Source organism: Physella acuta, unplaced genomic scaffold (genome assembly GCF_028476545.2).
Source record: "Physella acuta isolate Inbredline_101_S28 unplaced genomic scaffold, ASM2847654v3 ptg000714l, whole genome shotgun sequence".
In the NCBI taxonomy this organism is placed as follows: domain Eukaryota; kingdom Metazoa; phylum Mollusca; class Gastropoda; family Physidae; genus Physella; species Physella acuta.
In genome coordinates, this window is record NW_026732232.1 from 240,350 (window position 1) to 260,730 (window position 20,381).

The 20,381-nt window shown below is 37.7% G+C and overlaps 1 protein-coding gene across 1 annotated transcript; it reads left to right on the plus strand.

Moving 5' to 3' along the window:
• The first annotated feature begins 29 nt into the window (after positions 1–29).
• Positions 30–17,960, plus strand: LOC131949776 (protocadherin Fat 1-like). The gene is made up of 12 exons (XM_059311724.1): positions 30–66; positions 353–547; positions 946–1,089; positions 1,410–1,604; positions 9,734–9,847; positions 10,068–10,187; positions 11,434–11,530; positions 11,806–11,947; positions 12,315–12,495; positions 12,640–12,737; positions 13,724–13,870; positions 17,838–17,960. The coding sequence occupies exons 1-12, from the start codon at positions 30–32 to the stop codon at positions 17,958–17,960; spliced, it is 1,593 nt and encodes a 530-aa protein (XP_059167707.1).
• The last annotated feature ends 2,421 nt before the right edge of the window (positions 17,961–20,381 follow it).

Genomic DNA, 20,381 nt, shown 5'->3' on the forward strand with positions numbered 1-20,381 from the left:
GGCAAATGTAGTCTATCATCCAGTGCTTCATGGTGAGTAGCAAACATATTCGTTCCTCAACAGTGGGTAGTTAACATACAGGAGCTCAACACTGAGTAGCTAACATACCGGTGCTCAACAGTGGGTAGTGAACAAGCCTGTCCTTAACAGTGAGTGGTAAAAATATAAGGTCCTTCGCGGTGAGTATCTCACATATTCAGTCATCAAAGTTGATTGGTGGTTAATTACAAACCATTCAAACTTATCGACATGTTTTATTCTCTGCATTCGATCATTCTTTAATTTACATGGCAAAACCTAACTAACATTTCAATATTTTAAAAGATCTTGCTATGATGTTTTTATATTTTAGTATCTGACGGCACCAACACGGCATCCGTGACCTTGACCCTAACAGTAACAAATATCAACGACAACACACCAGTCATCACTGTCATTGACGTGGACATCACCATCGACGAGGAGAAGCCATCCGGCACAAGCGCTGGCTTTGTGTTTTCCGCCTCTGATGCTGATGCTGGCACAGCACTAGTGTACACCCTCACAGGTCAGTTATTTTACTTCAATGGTCAGCGGTACAGATTTGGTAAAACTTGAACAATGGAATTGTAACAGATTGCAATGTCATCTGTGGAATTTCATTGGCTGTAATCGTGTCATGTTGTCTTTGCGAATATGACATTCGTGCGAATATCATTGTGTGTAGGCATAAGATGTATTTGCGACTATGTTGTTCAGAGGAATGTAATTGTATCTAATCATGTATTGTTGTCTTGGTGAATATGACTTTCTGTAATCTTGTAATGGAGTTCAGTCTCGACTGGCATTAATTAGTAACTGTGCACAATAGAGTGATGCACAAAGTACAAAGTTACACTAACCGACACTCAGGTTCTGATAGCTCTCAGATGAATGATTTTAACTAACATAAGTAATGTATAATAGAGACGTACACAGTCGTTTCTCTAACTTCATGTACAGACGCGACCAATTTCAACATTGATTCCACAAACGGTGCCATCACACTCAACACTAAAATTGATGTGGATCCTGCAACGGCAAATGTAGTCTATCATCCAGTGCTTCATGGTGAGTAGCAAACATATTCGTTCCTCAACAGTGGGTAGTTAACATACAGGAGCTCAACACTGAGTAGCTAACATACCGGTGCTCAACAGTGGGTAGTGAACAAGCCTGTCCTTAACAGTGAGTGGTAAAAATATACGGTCCTATGCGGTGAGTATCTCACATATTCAGTCATCAAAGTTGATTGGTGGTTAATTACAAACCATTCAAACTTATCGACATGTTTTAATCTCTGCATTCGATCATTCTTTAATTTACATGGCAAAACCTAACTAACATTTCAATATTTTAAAAGATCTTGCTATGATGTTTTTATATTTTAGTATCTGACGGCACCAACACGGCATCCGTGACCTTGACCCTAACAGTAACAAATATCAACGACAACACCCCAGTCATCACTGCCACTGACGTGGACAACACCATCGACGAGGAGAAGCCATCCGGCACAAGCGTTGGCTTTGTGTTTTCCGCCTCTGATGCTGATGCTGGCACAGCACTAGTGTACACCCTCACAGGTCAGTTATTTTACTTCAATGGTCAGCGGTACAGATTTGGTACAACTTGAACAATGGAATTGTAACAGATTGCAATGTCATCTGTGGAATTTCATTGGCTGTAATCGTGTCATGTTGTCTTTGCGAATAAGACATTCGCGCGAATATCATTGTGTGTAGGCATAAGATGTATTGGCGACTATGTTGCTCAGAGGAATGTAATTGTATCTAATCATGTATTGTTGTCTTGGTGAATATGACTTTCTGTAATCTTGTAATGGAGTTCAGTCTCGACTGGCATTAATAACTGTGTACAAGCCTGTGACGCACACACGTTGCATATCTATACACATACTTTTGGTCTTAATGCTCACAGAGTAAGTGTGTTTAACCAGCAAATGAAGTGAAAATATCAGTACACATAAAACACTTTTTCCTAACCCCCCCCCCCACACACACACACACACAAACCCATCGGACACACTCCCTCCCCGTTCACTGGTTTTGTTTTATATAAGGAAATAATAGCATTAACGAGAACTATTCTTAGCAATTTGTATATATACATTTAAGTTACGTGTTATATTTAAAATAATTAATTAAAATCTTAAGTTTTAACAAATTAGTCACAACCTTAACAATTGCTATTCAGCTGTCAAGGGGTGACCTTAGTTGCACTTTTTCGAAGAGTGTGCACCGATAACACCTTAGATCTAGGTCACTAAATTATTGGAGCCGTATGGATCAATGATAATTATTTAAACAATACAGCAGATGTGAGAGATTCTCTGCTAAAAGTGCTCACTATCCACGCAGAAGCATGTTATCAATAAGACATCAAATTTATTTTTCCACAAATCTTATTATAATTTCTGGCATGGAATTCGTTCAGTTTAACAAAGGCAATCTAATGAAAGCCCTGCTATGTGGGGGGATACCTTAAAATCTATTCCTCTACCCTTTCCTAGGCTTATCTATCTACTGTCCGGTCAGTGCAAGTCCGGCTAAACCCAGACTGGTTAATAACCTAACCTTAGTCTAAAAAATAAAAACAAAAAAACTATAACAATAAATTAAATTTATTTCATGGAACCAATCAAAATAAGAAAGATGATAAACTACAGAATACACAAAACCCGACTAAACATACAAACTTTTTACACCAAACAAAACACCCAATTTCGGACTACGTCACAAAATAATACGAGCTAGATGATGTACTTTATACTTGATGGAAAGAGGAACGCCTTCGCCCTCACCTCATCGCTTCAGCACACACACAAAACATTACGTAGAAAACATTACGTACAAAACAATATATACCAAACAAACTTTTTACACTAAACAAAACACCAAGCCAAGTTGCCCAAGCAACCTCACTGGAAGGGGGGGGGGTAAGAAAAAAAGAAAAGGAAAACATAAGAAAAATGCATGGAAAAATATATACATCAATATATACATGTTTAAATACTAATCACTTCTGCTTGAGATATCTAAAGCCTCGAGTAAAACTAATCCCTACTATTACAATTATAAAAGGAATTGTCAAAAGCACAACTAAGCACTGCCTAACCAAGAAATAGCAACTTAAAAATAACGAGTAAAACAAATTCATTGTAGAACCAATCTTTCCTACACAAGGAGCAGCCCGAAGCCATTGGTCTACCTATACAACATCCATATTGATAACATTGTATTTAACACACTCCGCTAGGGCCCCAGTGAAGGCAGACACCAAGCAAGCAATACTCAACATGACGTTGCACGAAACAGCACACACATTAATTTTAAACAACCTAAAACTCGTCCGCTGGACGGCTGTCCGTATCACACATAGTCCATTAAACACACGCTGTGGCAACGTCTCATCTGTATACACGCATCTGGTCTTGCGTCACACCGTTTGCTCACTGGGGTAGCGTCCGCTTGGTTGGTCCGGAGATTACGCAACCGCCTTTCACCACTGGCTCTCCAACTGTTACCCGCCCCCAATGATCGTGCCTCCGCTTCGACACACCTGTGGGGCGGGTGTCCAGTAGCCCTCTTTGTGGGTCAAGGAATTGACGCCGTAGGCCTTTCGTTGGTAGGGAGCGTCCGCTTGGTTGGGCCAGGTGGTGACGCAACCGCCTTGCCCCACTGGCTCTCGTGCTGTTGCCCGCCTCCAATGATCGTGTGTCCGACTCGACACGTCTGTGTGGCGGGTGTCCAGTAGCCCTCTTTGTGGATCAAGGGGTGTTCGCTGTAGGCCTTTCTGTCTCACACACCAGATCACGCACCACACACCGCGCCTTGTCCCGCCTAGCACACCGGAGGCTCACCAAGGGACGTTTCTCCGCCAACCTGACTGGGTGTTTAAACAACAAACAATCCCTACACTACACACTAACTACACAAATATGGTTCCAAAAGGGCCTATCAAAAACAAAAAAATTTAACTAAGCTACACTAGCCCTAGTAAAAAACAAAAATTTAACTAGACTAAAGCACTGACCCCACTCGTGCTACCAATTTGTAAGCCCTGCTAGGGGGGGGGGATACCTTAAAATATATTCCTCTACCCTTCCCTAGGCTTATCTATCTACTGTCCGGTCAGTGCAAGTCCGGCTAAACCCAGACTGGTTAATAACCTAACCTTAGTCTAAATAATAAAAACAAAAAAACTATAACAATAAATTAAATTTATTTCATGGAACCAATCAAAATAAGAAAGATGATAAACTACAGAATACGCAAAACCCGACTAAACATACAAACTTTTTACACCAAACAAAACACCCAATTTCGGACTACGTCACAAAATAATACGAGCTAGATGATGTACTTTATACTTGATGGAAAGAGGAACGCCTTCGCCCTCACCTCATCGCTTCAGCACACACACAAAACATTACGTAGAAAACATTACGTACAAAACAATATATACCAAACAAACTTTTTACACTAAACAAAACACCCAGCCAAGTTGCCCAAGCAACCTCACTGGAAGGGGGGGGGGGGGGGGTAAGAAAAAAAGAAAAGGAAAACATAAGAAAAATGCATGGAAAAATATATACATCAATATATACATGTTTAAATACTAATCACTTCTGCTTGAGATATCTAAAGCCTCGAGTAAAACTAATCCCTACTATTACAATTATAAAAGGAATTGTCAAAAGCACAACTAAGCACTGCCTAACCAAGAAATAGCAACTTAAAAATAACGAGTAAAACAAATTCATTGTAGAACCAATCTTTCCTACACAAGGAGCAGCCCGAAGCCATTGGTCTACCTATACAACATCCATATTGATAACATTGTATTTAACACACTCCGCTAGGGCCCCAACGAAGGCAGACACCAAACAAGCGATACTCAACATGACGCTGCACGAAACAGCACACACATTAATTTTAAACAACCTAAAACTCGAGGCAACTAAAATATACTCATTACTGTCTAAAACAACCGACTATTGACTAAGCCACTCCTAGTCATCGTGGGGACCCACAATAACGAATGTAGGAAAAAAAGTCACAGGAAAAAAAAAACACAGGAAAAAAAAACACAGAAAAAAAGTCACAGGAAAAAAAGTCAAAAATATATATTTGCATGATATTTGTTAATACTTTTATGTATTAAATATATAGAGAGTGCTAATTAACTTAGGATTAATTAAATGTAATGTAATGTGTGTAGGCTGTATACGCATATGAATTTTTATAATTCATCTAAAAATATTTATTATGAATATGTAGATTGTGATTATTTTAAACTTAAGATTAGTAGCATCCTAATATATAAAACGCCATGTGCGCTCTTCTCTCTCTCTCTCTCTCTCTGTCTGTCCGCAAAATATTTTCGCCGGACATCACGTCAGAAACGGCAGCGATATATGGAGAACTTTATACGGACTTTTGTTGAAAATAATATGTTAGATGTTTTAAATGTATAACCACAATTTTATTTAAAGAAGAAAAATAAAAATTAAAGGCGTATTCGAATGTAGAGAAACAGTATTATTTATGCAACCGGAAAAGCATTAATAAATGTGAAAAAGAACGCATAAAACTGTGACGTCACTATTGCTTATACATTAACCAATGACGTCATCTGCCGTGTTTAGAATGAACTATTTCATTCAAATTTGATTTAGATCTACGTACACTATGAAATGTATACAATACAATTTTTCCGGCCTAAACTCATAAAATTTATTTTATGTATTTGGATTCTAGATCTAGAGATTCTAGATCTAGACTAAATCTAAATCTACGCAATAACTAGATCTAGACGTAGACGCTAAGATCTAGATTTAGACTCTAACTTCTCTAAAATCAATTCCAAAAATAAATTTCTATATTAGGACTAAACTATTTCAAGACTTATTTATTTTATACAAAATCTTTGTTTGGAACTGGCTAATTTGGGATAAAAAAATTAATTTGAAAGAATAGGCATATTCGCGTAAGTTAAGATTTTAAAATAGGTGTTTCATTCTCCGTATTTTATAAGGTGCCTAAATAGCGAAGATGTTAGTGTACATTAAACCATGCAGGTGGTGCGGGTTCGAGACACACCAAGTCAACTTGGTTAATGTATTTTTTTTTATTATTCTCGGGCTAAACCGATAGAGCACTTCCCGGCGCCGCAGGCGCTTCAAATTTGGCAGGATCTTGCCTTGGGGCGACAGAACACGGTTGGCCGAAAAGTCTACGATGAGGGGGTCAAAACTGACCTCGACTGACCGGTACCTTATATGAGCTATAAATCGAAAAAAAATGTCCACGGAGGAACCTCTTTATAACTCTTGAGGTCGTAGACCGACCCTCGGGCGAATTAATTAAGCATTCAAATTCTCAATGTTTTCGAAAGCCTAAGCGAAGCTGGGCAGCATGCCTAGTTTAATAGAATGCTCCAAAGTCCACGTTTTTCATCGTGTTTTTTTTTCAATACCATTATTAAATTACCGTGAAATGGTAAGTTCATCTGACTTTCTGCCCTCAACTCATGGCAACAATAGGTATGTTTAGTTCAACCACCTTTACTGCCCACATTTATCACGCTCATTACATAACAAAACTTAGGATCAAAACAGAAAGCCGACAAGGTTCAAAGGCTGTCATTGACGCATGACGACAACAACACAAATTATGTTCGGACAATGCCTACTGAGGAGAGGCCGACCAGAGAATAGCCTACGGCAAAATTTGCCTAAATTTCATTTATAATTAAATTTTCTACCGCGTTTTTAACTAAATACGTAACAAATGTTGAGATTGTTGTGTAAATTATATTACAATATTTTTACTTACAATTGTTATAAACCATAATGCTTTTAACGTCTATAAATAATTTATGCTATAAAAAATACAACCCACAACAATAAACATACAAAATTTTACAATTCTAAACAAATAATTAAAAATATTTCTAAAAATACTTTTGTGACTTTTTTCTGTGACTTTATTTCTGTGACTTTTTTTCCGATAAAATTTTTCCACTGTGACTTTTTTTCTGTGACTTTTTTTCCTAGCAAAAACTGTGACTTTTTTCTGTGTTTTTTTTCCTGTGACTTTTTTTTTCGTTTACCACAATAACAACACATCATAATAAAGTAAAACAAGTAAATGCACACACGCATTCGCACCAGTTTAGGAAAACTCCTAAACACACTGACCTAAACAACGTGGTCCGAAAACACACGCCAAGGCTTTAGAAAATACAAAAATACATTTTAAATCTTTCAAAATAACACACCACGTACATACCAGACATGCCGATGCTCACTATCTCGTTTTAGACGAAAATTATAGAAAACGAGAAACATCGGCAGTCGCATTCATACAAATCACTCATATAAAAGTTAAATAAAAACAAATACCTTCCCGCGTGAGGTGCGCCACGCGCCCACGCAGAAACCGACCCTATCTATATCTTGCCTCGGGTCAAAAAAAAAAGAAAATTATCCGAGCGGTCAATTTATATACTGACCGCTTCGGGCGGAAGGGGAACCCCGTCCGCTCCCCATTGGATCATCCACTCGCAGATTCGCACCAAATAAAACAATACAAAATAAATAATCCATTCACCCGCTCACACTAAAGGCGATTTTTAAGGCTACTACTTTTATGTTAAACAAAATAATTAGGCAAACGGTGTTGTGTCATTTGAGTGTGCGAAAAGTTGGAACAAGACAGAATGCAAAGCTGAGACAAAGATTCATGGTGAACAGCTTGTTGGGCGTTGTAATTTACTTTAACATGGACCAGATCAATCTCAACTAGAAATGTCAAAGTAGTGCAGTAGATGGAAAGCCCGGCAGAAGAATCTGAATCGACACCCCTTCAGAGAATCATTCTGCTAAAGCCAAGCTGTCCTCAGCTCCGCACATACATTGTAACAGCAGGCAAGCTAACGTTTAAGCATCCCCGGTCCGACCTAAGAAATGTTGCTGCCATTATTATTCCTGATCATTATAAAGAGACACAAGATCGACGACAATCTATTTTGTTGATTCTGGTGCCAAGTCACAAAGTAGAATTTTTTTATTTGGAACTAAGAACAACCTAATGTCATTAGAGGTTAATCAGAACTGGTTTATAGATGGTACATTCAAAACATCTCTTGCTTTATTTTTACAACTGTACAGTCCATGATATTGTCAGTGGACGGACTACTCCATGCGTTTAAGCTTTACTTCTAAATAAAACATAAAGAAAAAAATATACAGCACTCTTGAACACAAACCTGCAACCGATGTCTATCACAAGTGACTTTAAAATAGCTGTTACAAAAAGTATTGAAAGGATATTTTCAGACTGTGGGGCAAAAAGATGCTTTTACCATTAATAAGCAAAAACACATTCAGAATAAACCGGGAGTGATCTCCCCTAAACTTTCTCGAATACTCTTACACTACCGGGGGAGTGGGGATTGCAACTCGGGAAATAGACATGATTTTAATCAATTTTTTAATTACTTAAACTTTTTAAAATATAATAGAATCTCGTAGAAAAAAAAAGAATTGCGCACCAAGTGAATGGCAAACAATATGTGTATAATAGTGCGAAATATTATTAGTACTTTATAAATTCATATACTTTTTTTTATAAATCGGAAATAGCGTAAATTACTACTTTCGGTCAACGGAGATTACTCTAAATTTTACAGAAGGCAGGGGATTAGATCTTTTAATTGCATGTGAAATTTCTTTTATCTGTCTGAAACAGTATTTAAGTTATAGGCTTTTGAACAACTGAAAGTAAAATAAGTTCCACTTCAGGTTACCGTAAATCGCTGAAAAGTTGATACAGAACTACAAATTTGATAATATACTTATATATGAAATTTCATCAACCTAGCTGTAACGGTACTCACGTTATCGTGTTCATAGACACACACACACACACACATATATACACACAGACATACAGACAAAATTGCAAAACTATGTTCTTCCGACTCATGGAGGTGTAAAGCGTCGAGATTTGAAACAACCGATTTGTGAAAATCTCGATTTCGATTTTGTGCACGATTACAATACTTCCTCTATACTTCGTATACGACAAAGTAAAAATACAGGACTAACAACAACGTTACCAACTAAATTGAATTTGCTCTCGTTTTAAGAAAGCTGCCTGCGTTGGCTTTAGTGCAAACTGACAACATTAGTAATGCCTTTGACAAGCAGCAATGCCGATAGCAGACTATTTCGAGGGTAACTATATATACTGACAGACCACAGCGTCAAGGCCGTAGACAGCATAATTATGTTTCCACTTAATATGTGTAACATGCATTTGCGTGCAAAAGACAATATGCCAAAAACGAAAAATTCAACGGAAGGCTCGCACAGATGTTTCCAGTTTAAACTTTTAACCAGCGCATCATATTTGAGTATTTGCGATCCCTCGCTCAAAACCTCTTTTTGTTGTTGTTTTTTTTAATTAATTAGAATTATTAATTTATAATATAACGTTTTTTTTCTTTTGTTTGTTTTGTTTTTATGATTTTTGGTACTTATCCTCAATAGTGTTTCCTTATAAATATCTTTATCGGTGGTTACTGTCCAGGGGGTGGGGTTATGTCGCGGTTCTATTGTGTTTTTTGTCAAGGCGGTATTTGTCCAGTGAGTTTATGACAATATACGTCGTTTTTCTATAATTAGGCATCGGCTCAAACAAGTTTATCATTGATCGTCAAACTGGTGACATCACACTTAACGCTAAAATTGATGTAGACCCTGGATCAGCTAACATTGTCTACAATCCAGTCTTACATGGTTAGTATCAAATATGTCTGGCACTACAGGCTTAGCATGCCCTTTACTCAATGGTGAGTATGTGACATGCTAAGTTCTACATATTTATTGGCTGCTATTAACAATTCAGGCTGTCCAGGCTTGCTCCTTAAAGCTGTCGGTCTAATTGTGTTCTTGTTATTTGAATGAAAATAAATTTTCAAATATTTGAAATTCAAATACTTTATACAATATATTTCAGTCTCTGATGGAATCAATTCAGCCACTGTGACCTTGACACTTACAGTATTTGATATAAATGACAATGCTCCCTACTGTACACCCATGGTTGTTTATAAATCTCTTCAAGAGGGCGCCACTAGTAAGTAAAATAAATTTTAAAGTAGAATTTTTTTTTTAAAATAGAGTCAGTACTTTATTGTATAATGCCACACATTTTTTTGCCACATTAACTCCAAAGGTCTTAGAATAATCTATCCTAATATATAAAAGCCTTTCGGTTTAGCAACCATTAGCTTTATCGACTCGACCACATCGACCCCTTTTCAACACATTTAAGTATACGTGTCAATCGGTTATGCGTCAATGGGGCCAATGACTCCGATTTCAGCCTGCATTTTCTCTCTCGTCTATTTATCTCTCCAGGTACCGGCCTTTATACCCTCTCGTCTATTTATCTCTCCAGGTACATGCCTTTATACTCTCTCTCGTCTATTTATCTCTCCAGGTACCGGCCTTTATACTCTCTCGTCTATTTATCTCTCCAGGTACCGGCCCTTATACTCTCTCTTCTATTTATCTCTCCAGGTACTGGCCTTTATACTCTCTCGTCTATTTATCCCTCCAGGTACCGGCCTTTATACTCTCTCGTCTATTTATCTCTCCAGGTACCGGCCTTTATACTCTCTCGTCTATTTATCTCTCCAGGTACCGGCCTTTATACTCTCTCGTCTATTTATATCTCCAGGTACCGGCCTTTATACTCTCTCGTCTATTTATCTCTCCAGGTACCGGCCTTTATACTCTCTCGTCTATTTATCTCTCCAGGTACCGGCCTTTATACTCTCTCGTCTATTTATCTCTCCAGGTACCGGCCTTTATACTCTCTCGTCTATTTATCTCTCCAGGTACCGGCCTTTATACTCTCTCGTCTATTTATCTCTCCAGGTACCGGCCTTTATATCCTCTCGTCTATTTATCTCTCCAGGTACCGGCCTTTATACCCTCTCGTCTATTTATCTCTCCAGGTACCGGCCTTTATACCCTCTCGTCTATTTATCTCTCCAGGTACCGGCCTTTATATCCTCTCGTCTATTTATCTCTCCAGGTACCGGCCTTTATATCCTCTCGTCTATTTATCTCTCCAGGTACCGGCCTTTATACTCTCTCGTCTATTTATCTCTCCAGGTACCGGCCTTTATACTCTCTCGTCTATTTATCTCTCCAGGTACCGGCCTTTATACTCTCTCGTCTATTTATCTCTCCAGGTACCGGCCTTTATACCCTCTCGTCTATTTATCTCTCCAGGTACCGGCCTTTATATCCTCTCGTCTATTTATCTCTCCAGGTACCGGCCTTTATATCCTCTCGTCTATTTATCTGTCCAGGTACCGGCCTCTACACCTTAACCTGCTCCGATAGAGATGCTGGGGCCAACAGCAACCTGACCTACTCCATCCAGTTAGGGGACACCAGCAAATTTAGGTTGGTTTGTTGGCTTATATAAACCTTCGTTTAGATTATCTCAACCTCGATTGTGGTAACTGATTAAGATCTGTTAAAGTAAGGTTATACATCAACATTAAATTATTTTAAATTTCAAGAATCTGAAAAGCAGTTTGTTTGTTCATTTGTTGTTGTTTTTTTAAATATTAACATTAGCTAAATTGAAATTCGGCTCAAGTGAATTTTATGTTTTTAAATTAGTTGAATAGATTTAATCTAAATTTCGAATTCATTCAAAATTGATATTTTTCCAGCGTGGACATTTCTGGTAAGATCAAGGTGGACAACGCCGTGGACTATGAGACCGTGACGTCAGAGACGCTAGAGATCAAAGTGTCTGACTCACCTACAGATACGTCACTCATCAGATCAACCACAGTCACTGTCATCGTGTCGGTTAGTAGGACACAGACTTTCTTTCAAACACCTCCTGGGGGGGGGGGAGACATTGCTTATAATTTATACAGAAAATAAATTCTCTAAACAATTCCCCCCTTGAAAGTTTCAAGTGCACTCCCCCCCCCCCCTCCCCCTTCTATACAATAAATATTATGTTCTGTTTGTTTAATTATACCATTTTAAATAGCTATTAAGTATAATGAAAACCTAGGTTTCTATAACAACTAAATATAATGAAAGCTTAGGTTTCTATAAGAACTAAATGTAATGAAAGCCTAGGTTTCTATAACAACTAAGTATAATGAAAGCCTATGTTTCTATAACAATTAAGTAGGCCTATAACTGAGTTGTATATCTGCTGCAGATAACTCCAGTGAATGACAACACTCCACAATGGGCGACATGGTCACCTGCCCTCACCTCCAACACCTACCACGTGTCAGAGAATGACACTGTAGGGAAGACTTTATTCATCATGGCGGCTACAGACGCTGACAAAGACGTTGGTGGAACTCTGACTTACAGCATCAAGATTTCGTCTGATCGTAAGACAACTCTTAGCGTCACGCAAGAATTTTAATGTTTACAACTATCAAACTCTTAAGTAGTATGCTACCACTGTTGTGTTTTAAATTACCAGAGTAACATAATTATTTCTTTGCCTTGAAGCTTTTCCCACACTTTTTCAGCTAGCAAGTTTGCCATGGACTCGACCACAGGTGCGGTCACTTTAAAGAGTGGACTTGACCGTGAGAATGGCGTCGTTTCCTACACCCTTGAACTTGCGGTAAGAAAATTATATCCAAGTTTGTTACTAGTCAAGTGGTATGTTGTTTTGTTTGTAAGCGAACATCCTTCTAACCCACGAGTCAAAACACCTCAATGGTAGCCATGACGCTAGGCTGGTGGACTGTGGTGAAGTGGGAGGGGGGGAGTTGTGAATAGATCAATCTTAATGGTCCTGCACTAATGTTGCTTGTTGGTGGCACATCGTCCTAATATAGCACCCGTAGTGTTCCTACATTTATTTCACTCACCAATCACACAACAGGTCGCTTAGTGAAAGATTTCTCGTGCGTTCATTTGGAGTTGAACAATTAAAGCTGGACCCAGTCGCGTCACAAGGCGGGGTGTGGGGGATGTCCGGACTGCACCGTGTGATACTATCCGGGATAGGGGCGATAACTGGCCTATATTTTAGTTTATCATCCGAAAGTCTCGAGTTCGGATCTCCAGCTGAGCTTTGTTGGGTCTCAGACTCACGTTGGGGAAACAAAGCGGCAGGGCATAGTGTTGACCACACTATCCCTTCATATGCCGTGGTCGCAGGAACATAAGGATAACTGTTAGTATACCACACATAGTGTACCTTTTGTTGGGGTGGGTGGGGGGGGACGCCCTGGATTACCACACCGGGTTGCACCCGACCTAGTAACGCCACTGCTCAGTTTTAAAGGCTAGTTTAAAATCAAACATTGTGGAGCTAGACACGTAGAATCAGGCAGTGGGCGTGGCATGGTCTAGATCAAATCATGACTGAAAATGTGGTTCACCGAATATGTACTTCGGATTCCGGCCCGACATTTTCAGAGATTCGCCGTAGGCCGTTTTTTTTTCTTTTGAGTGCCAGCTAGGCGGTCAATTAAGATTGTATTAAAATAAATCGAACTGTTAATTAAAATGTACTCCCAGTTATTTAATTAAAAATTAGTTTCAATAGATGTAGGAAACAAATTACTTTAATTTCTTTTGTTTATGTTAATCACATCCCAGGTGACTGATGGAACCACGGCACTCTCTGCCACAGTGACACTTAGCGTTGATGGATACAATGACAATGTTCCCGTGTTTTCTTCTACACCTTTCTCTATCAAGTTGATAGGTGAAGCCGCTGCAAAAACAGGCTCAGTTTGTACTACGGTGGGTTGATCGTTGATAAACTAGATTGTTGATAAATTAGATACTTGATAAACTAGATGGTTGATAACTAGAGATGACCACCATATTGACTGTATAGGGGCATACTTTATGTGTAAGTGAGTAGAACCAGTAGCGTACGCAGGGGGGGGGGGGAGCAGGGGGAGCAGCCGCTCCCCCTCTGGTCATTTTCAGCAAAGTGGCGCCTTTTTGGAAACTTTTTAAACTCTAATTTTTAAACAATGATATTTGTTAAAAAATATTTTTGGTCGGCACATCTATGTAAATCACAATATTTCTTTTCATGCAGCAATTAAGCATTATTGTACTAGTCTAGTAGTGTCTACGTTTACAACACGTATTAACAGCTGCATCAGTTTGCCATTCTAAAAATAACCATTACGATGCATTGCAATGTTTAAAAACCTCTACGGTAGTACCACTTGGCAAGAGTGGTGTTAAGTTTAAGGCAACTGTATAATGTATTTGCTTACGAATAATTGAATTAGAAAATGTTATACATAAAACTTCACACATAATTACTTTATATATACAGTTTGAATCGTGTGATTAATTTTAAAAAAAATTACAATACAGAAACAAATACAACTGATGTGGCACCTCTATTTAAATTTACTTATGAGCAAACTGCGTAGTGGTGGAGAAATTTTGACAAGGTTAACAACGTCATCACGATGAAGTAGTAGTATTCTTACACTTTGGGCGATAGTGGTTACGATTACAAATTATATGAAACAGTTACATCCCCCCTCCCCCATGGACCCTTCTGTAAAAACAAATATTGTCATAATACCACTGCTACTTATTTAAATCTATTTCTGTAATATATCTTTGTGTAATATATATGTATGTTAAGAACAGTCGTCTAAAAACTGACGATATGTTCACTCTGAGTTGGTTATCTCCCCCCCCCCCCCCCCCCCCACACACACACCTCACCACGACAATTGTGCTGAGCGACATAATGTCACACCTAGGTATACACTGGGTTGGATAATTGACCTACAGTGAACGGACAGTGGTGACTGAGGTTGACCCCCCCCCCCCAACCCACTCCGAATTGATCTGTTAAGTACATGTAGAAAAACGCGTAATGGTGTACCAAAGTGCCATGCCGCCAGAAAATTAGTTTTTTAAACGTAAAGTTGTGAATATTGTTTTTGCAATTACCAGTAAAAAGGTGTGTGATCAATACAGTGATCTAACCCATACCTATCACTATGTTAAAAATAATCTTTAAAGAACACTATGAAGCAGTAGTTAATTAAAATGTAGGATCTGAACTAAAACACCGATATTTAATAAAATGTAAGCTGTTATTCCGAATGTTTTCTATTATATCGAAAAGCGTGGTTTTATACCAACTCTGATTTTAAAAACTTTCATTATGCTGTAATACTTTAGCATTTATGATGACGATATATTAAATTCTGATTATAGACAAAAACATTTTGTAAACACGAATAGTGTTAAACAATTTCATTATATTCTAAAGTAGTTATTTATTTGTTTTGACATTTATAATTAAATGTGTAGATATATACATATTTATATTAAGAGAGTGATTATTTCCCCTATTTCACTTGGCTTAAATAATTTCCCAGGAATTATTATGTAAGAAATTTTTTTTACAAGAATTACAAAACATATTGTGTTACGTTCATTGGTTTTGGTTGTAGTGTGTGTATATATATATTTTTGTTTAGATTGATACAATTTTTGTTTTGTCGGCCTACATTGTGTTTTTACTTTCTCGTATATACGAAGTATAGAGAAAGTATTGTAATCGTGCGCAAAAATCACTTGAAATTTTAACAATTTTCACCGTATTACACCTCAGTCCTTCATCACATCCGAAGTATAGAGGACTTGTTTTAATCGGGCAAAAATTATCAATCCAGATGTATCAAAATTAAGAGGTTTTATGCGTAATCCAGTCTGAAAAACTGGGCTTTGCAATTCTGTCCGTATGTCTGTGTGTCTGTCTGTCTGTCCGTGTGTAAACACGATAACTTGAGTACCGTTACAGCTAGGTTGATGAAATTTCATATATAAGTATTTTATCAAAATCGTAGATCCGTATCAACTTTTGGGCGATTTCCAATAACCGGAAGTGGTACTTTTTCTACTTTGAATTTTTCAAAAGCCTATAACTTGAGTACTATTTCAGATCGATAAATGAAATTTCACATATAAGTAAAAGATCTAATTCTCTACCTTCTGTTAAATTTTGAGTAATTTCCATTGACCGGAAGTAGTAATTTACGCTACTTCCGATTTCTCAAAAAACTAATGTAAATTTTTAAAGTACTAATAATATTGCGCACTATTATGCACTTTTTTATTTGGCGTTCACATGGTGTGCAATTTTTTTGTCTACGAGATTTTATTCTATTTTTAAAACTTTAAGTATTTAAAATGGATTAAAAATCATGTCTATCGCCCGAGTTCCCATCCCCTGTTGTTTTATACAAGAATATTCGAGAAAGTTTAGGGGAGATCACTCCCGGTTTATTTTTCTTATTTCTTCAGAGTGCTACTTTCAATTTATTTTACATCGTAGCGAAGTAATGACATACAGCTAGTAATTATATATATATATATATATATATATATATATATATATATATATATATATATATATATATATATATATATATATATATATATATATATAATACACGTATATAGAACTTGTTACAAATTCGGCGCCTTTTTTTGCTCTTTTCGCTCCCCCTACAATGAAAACCTGGATACGCCTCTGAGTAGGACATTGATTAAATAGAGGTGACTACGGTCTGTTGATACCTCATTTCTTACTGCAGTTCCAAACATTAGCTCTTACGCATTTTTTGGGTGATATTTCTGTTACAATTAAGTAAAACCTATGCAACAACTGGCAACTTGTTAATTTCTCGTATACAGAGCATAAAAATGTACACAAAAATCAAATGAAATTTTGAGTTTTCGCCGTTTTACACTTCCATACTTTATCGTATATAGATCTACGGAGTATAGAAGACTCTAGTACGCGACAAAAAAGCAAAAGCAAGATTTTATTAACTAGTCCCTGATTAGGAAAAACATTGTTTTGCATTTTATCAGCGTGCATGTGTGTCTGTAAATTTGGTTACTTGAGTTCCGTGCAAGTAATGTCGACAAAATTTCATACATAGGTAATGTATCACATGTTTAGTTTTATTTCAACATTCAAGCTAATTCCATCACGCGAAAATTGCACTTATTTTACTTACGGTTTGTCAATAACTTGGGTACCTTTTGGTTAGACTAATTGGTTTGTATTGCATTGTATGCGCAGGTTTCTAACAACTTTTGAAAGATTTTTGGTAACCGGAAGTGTAATTTTAATCTATTTCAATGGGAACACAATAACTTGAGTATACTCCATTATTTATTTATGTTTAAGCTGATAATTTTACTTTATGAATATCCCGCTTAAGCTAAACTTTGATCCTACAAATCCTGATTTTCGCTAGTCACTGTGTCTTGTAGAATTGAAACTACCGCGAGAGGAGGTGAAAATATATATTTTCTATTTGAGTTCTCATTTCCTCTTTTTTTTTTTTTTTTAAATTTACGATGTGGAGGGCGGAGGGAGGCAAAAAATCGGATGTCTGAAAAAAAAACAGTTGTTCATCACGTTCCAGAGAAATACTGGTATCGTTTGTTATAATCCCCTATAGAAGTCGTGTGGTAGTGGATCACTTTGTCCTATAGAAATCCAGATACAGTTTGTCATTATGCCCTATAGAAATATTGTTGTAGTGGATCACTTTGTCCTATAGAAATCCAGATAAAGTTTGTCATTATGCCCTATAGAAATATTGTGGTAGTGGATCACTTTGTCCTATAGAAATCCAGATACAGTTTGCCACTATGCCCTATAGAAGTATTGTTGTAGTTATCACCTTTGTGTATTGTTGCTCAGGTTGCCGCCACTGATGCTGATATAGATCCCTCATCAACTTTAACCTTCAGTGTTGACGGCGTATCTCCAGGCTCTGGTAAGTTTTGTCCACTTGACCGTCCCATCCTGAACATAACACTATGACTTACTCGTCTCAGACTAAACCTAGCACTAAGACTTAACCATCCTATACTAAACCTAGCACAAAAACTTACCCATCCCATACTAAACATATCACTAAGATTTACCTGTCATGCTAAACCTAGCACCAAAACTTACCCATCCCATACTAAACCTAGCACCAAAACTTACCCATCCCATACTAAACCTAGCACCAAAACTTACCCATCCCATACTAAACCTAGCACCAAAACTTACCCATCCCATACTAAACCTAGCACCAAAACTTACCCATCCCATACTAAACATAGCACTAAGACTTACCTGTCATGCTAAACCTAGCACCAAAACTTACCCATCCCATACTAAACCTAGCACCAAAACTTACCCATCCCATACTAAACCTAGCACCAAAACTTACCCATCCCTCCCATAATAAACCTAGAACTAAAATTAACTGTCCTAGCCTTAAGACCACCATGACGGACGAACGAGCAGATATCTACCACCCAGGGGCGGGAGCGGGGCGGGGGGTGCGGACCGCACCGAGTGACACCCTTTAGGGGGGTGACACCAAGGCAAAAAATTGCAAAATGTCCAGACTATAGTTTAACATCGTTACTATTAAGTCTGCAGTGATTATAGCTTACACACATACATGTACCCGTATGTGGCTTATATTTAAGTTATAGTTCTATGCAGAGGCGTAGCAACCCTTCCCGGCGCCCGGGGACAAACTTTCGATTTGCACCCTTCCCTCAAAATTTCGCTTTGCACCCCCCTAAAACTTTCGATTTGCCCCCCCCCCCCCCCCACAAGCTTTTAATTTATTTTTCCATATATGTTCCCCCCGCCCCCCCCCCTCGATACGCCTCTGGTTCTATGTAGGCCGACACACACACACACACACACACACATATATATATATATATATATATATATATATATATATATATATATATATATATATATATATATATATATATATATATATATGCTTTGTTTCTTGGGGGTGGGGTGGGGGGGGAGACACCACGAAGTACCGTACCGGGAGACACCGACCTAGCGACGCCACTGCCACTGCTACCACCAACTATCCAAAACTAGCTGTACCACTACCAGATTTATGCTTCTAATGTTTGTTTTTATAACTTTACCCCTCAAACGATATTAAGAAAAAATTACTGTCTTCGTACTGTTAGTAGGCCCATTTCGCACTCACATACACCATACTAACACACTTCACACATACGCACACAACCATACATACACACTTTCCCAATTATTTTATTATTTTAAACTGTGAACACTTTAGTTTCTCCAATATAAATAAGACCAAGGATATTACAAAATAATAATAATAACTTAACAAAAATTGGGGAAAACAACAATATATATAACCTGAATGAAGAATTAAAACGTTTAACTTAAAGATAAATAACTCTCAATATGCTATTATATTTAGCATGTGAGGTTTCACTTTCTCTGCAGTTATCTCTATAAGTCAATGTCACAATATATTACGTTGTTTTAATGGCAAAAGTTTACAAATAGTAGTAGGTCATCTGCATTCTAATACATTAGTTAGAAAAATCGTAAGGTTTGGTTTTTAGTACGTCCAAACGTTAAACGTTAAACAATGTTATAGGTTTTAAAAGCGCATTTGCATAATTATAATCAAACATATTTGCGAGTAGGGCTAGATTTATTTCTTTTCAATCGTTTTCTTGCATAACATCTCTGGACAAATGACAGTATGTAAATTTCACAAAACAGTGACAATAACAATTCCAAATATAGGCTAACCGTGTAATAATAAAGTTTTTGCTCTGGTCAGTCGGTGACTGGCTGTTTGCAGGGCCTGTACTTCAGTTCAACACTGACTTTGACCTGGATGTTGTGGGAACATCAGCTCTTCAAGTTCTACGGGTAGGTTATATATATATATACTAGGCATGCTGCCCAGCTTCGCTTAGGCTTTCGAAAACATTGAGAATTTGAATGCTTAATTAATTCGCCCGAAGGTCGGTCTACGACCTCAAGAGTTATGAAGAGGTTCCTCCGTGGACATTTTTTTTCGATTTATAGCTCATATAAGGTACCGGTCAGTCGAGGTCAGTTTTGACCCCCACATCGTAGACTTTTCGGCCAACCGGCCCCCGTGTTCTGTCGCACCAAGGCAAGATCATGCCAAATTTGAAGCGCCTGCGGCGCCGGGAAGTGCCCTATCGGACACCCGACAATCTAGATCTAGATCTAGATTCCTAAAAGAATTTTTTTTTTAAGTTTAGCCCGAGCATAATAAAAAAGAATACATTAACCAAGTAGACTTGCTGTGTCTCGAACCCGCACCACCTGCGTGGTTTAATGTACACTAACATCTCCGCTATTTAGGCACCTTATAAAATACGGAGAATGAAACACGTATTTTAAAATCTTAACTTA

Excerpts from the sequence above, each read along its gene's own strand:
- LOC131949776 (XM_059311724.1), top strand. The coding sequence starts at position 30 with ATGGTGAGTAGCAAACATATTCGTTCCTCAACAGTGG. Across the intron at positions 67-352 it reads TATTCGTTCCTCAACAGTGG|TATCTGACGGCACCAACACG; the intron begins GTAGTTAACATA and ends TTTATATTTTAG. Across the intron at positions 13,871-17,837 it reads CAGGCTCAGTTTGTACTACG|GTTGCCGCCACTGATGCTGA; the intron begins GTGGGTTGATCG and ends ATTGTTGCTCAG.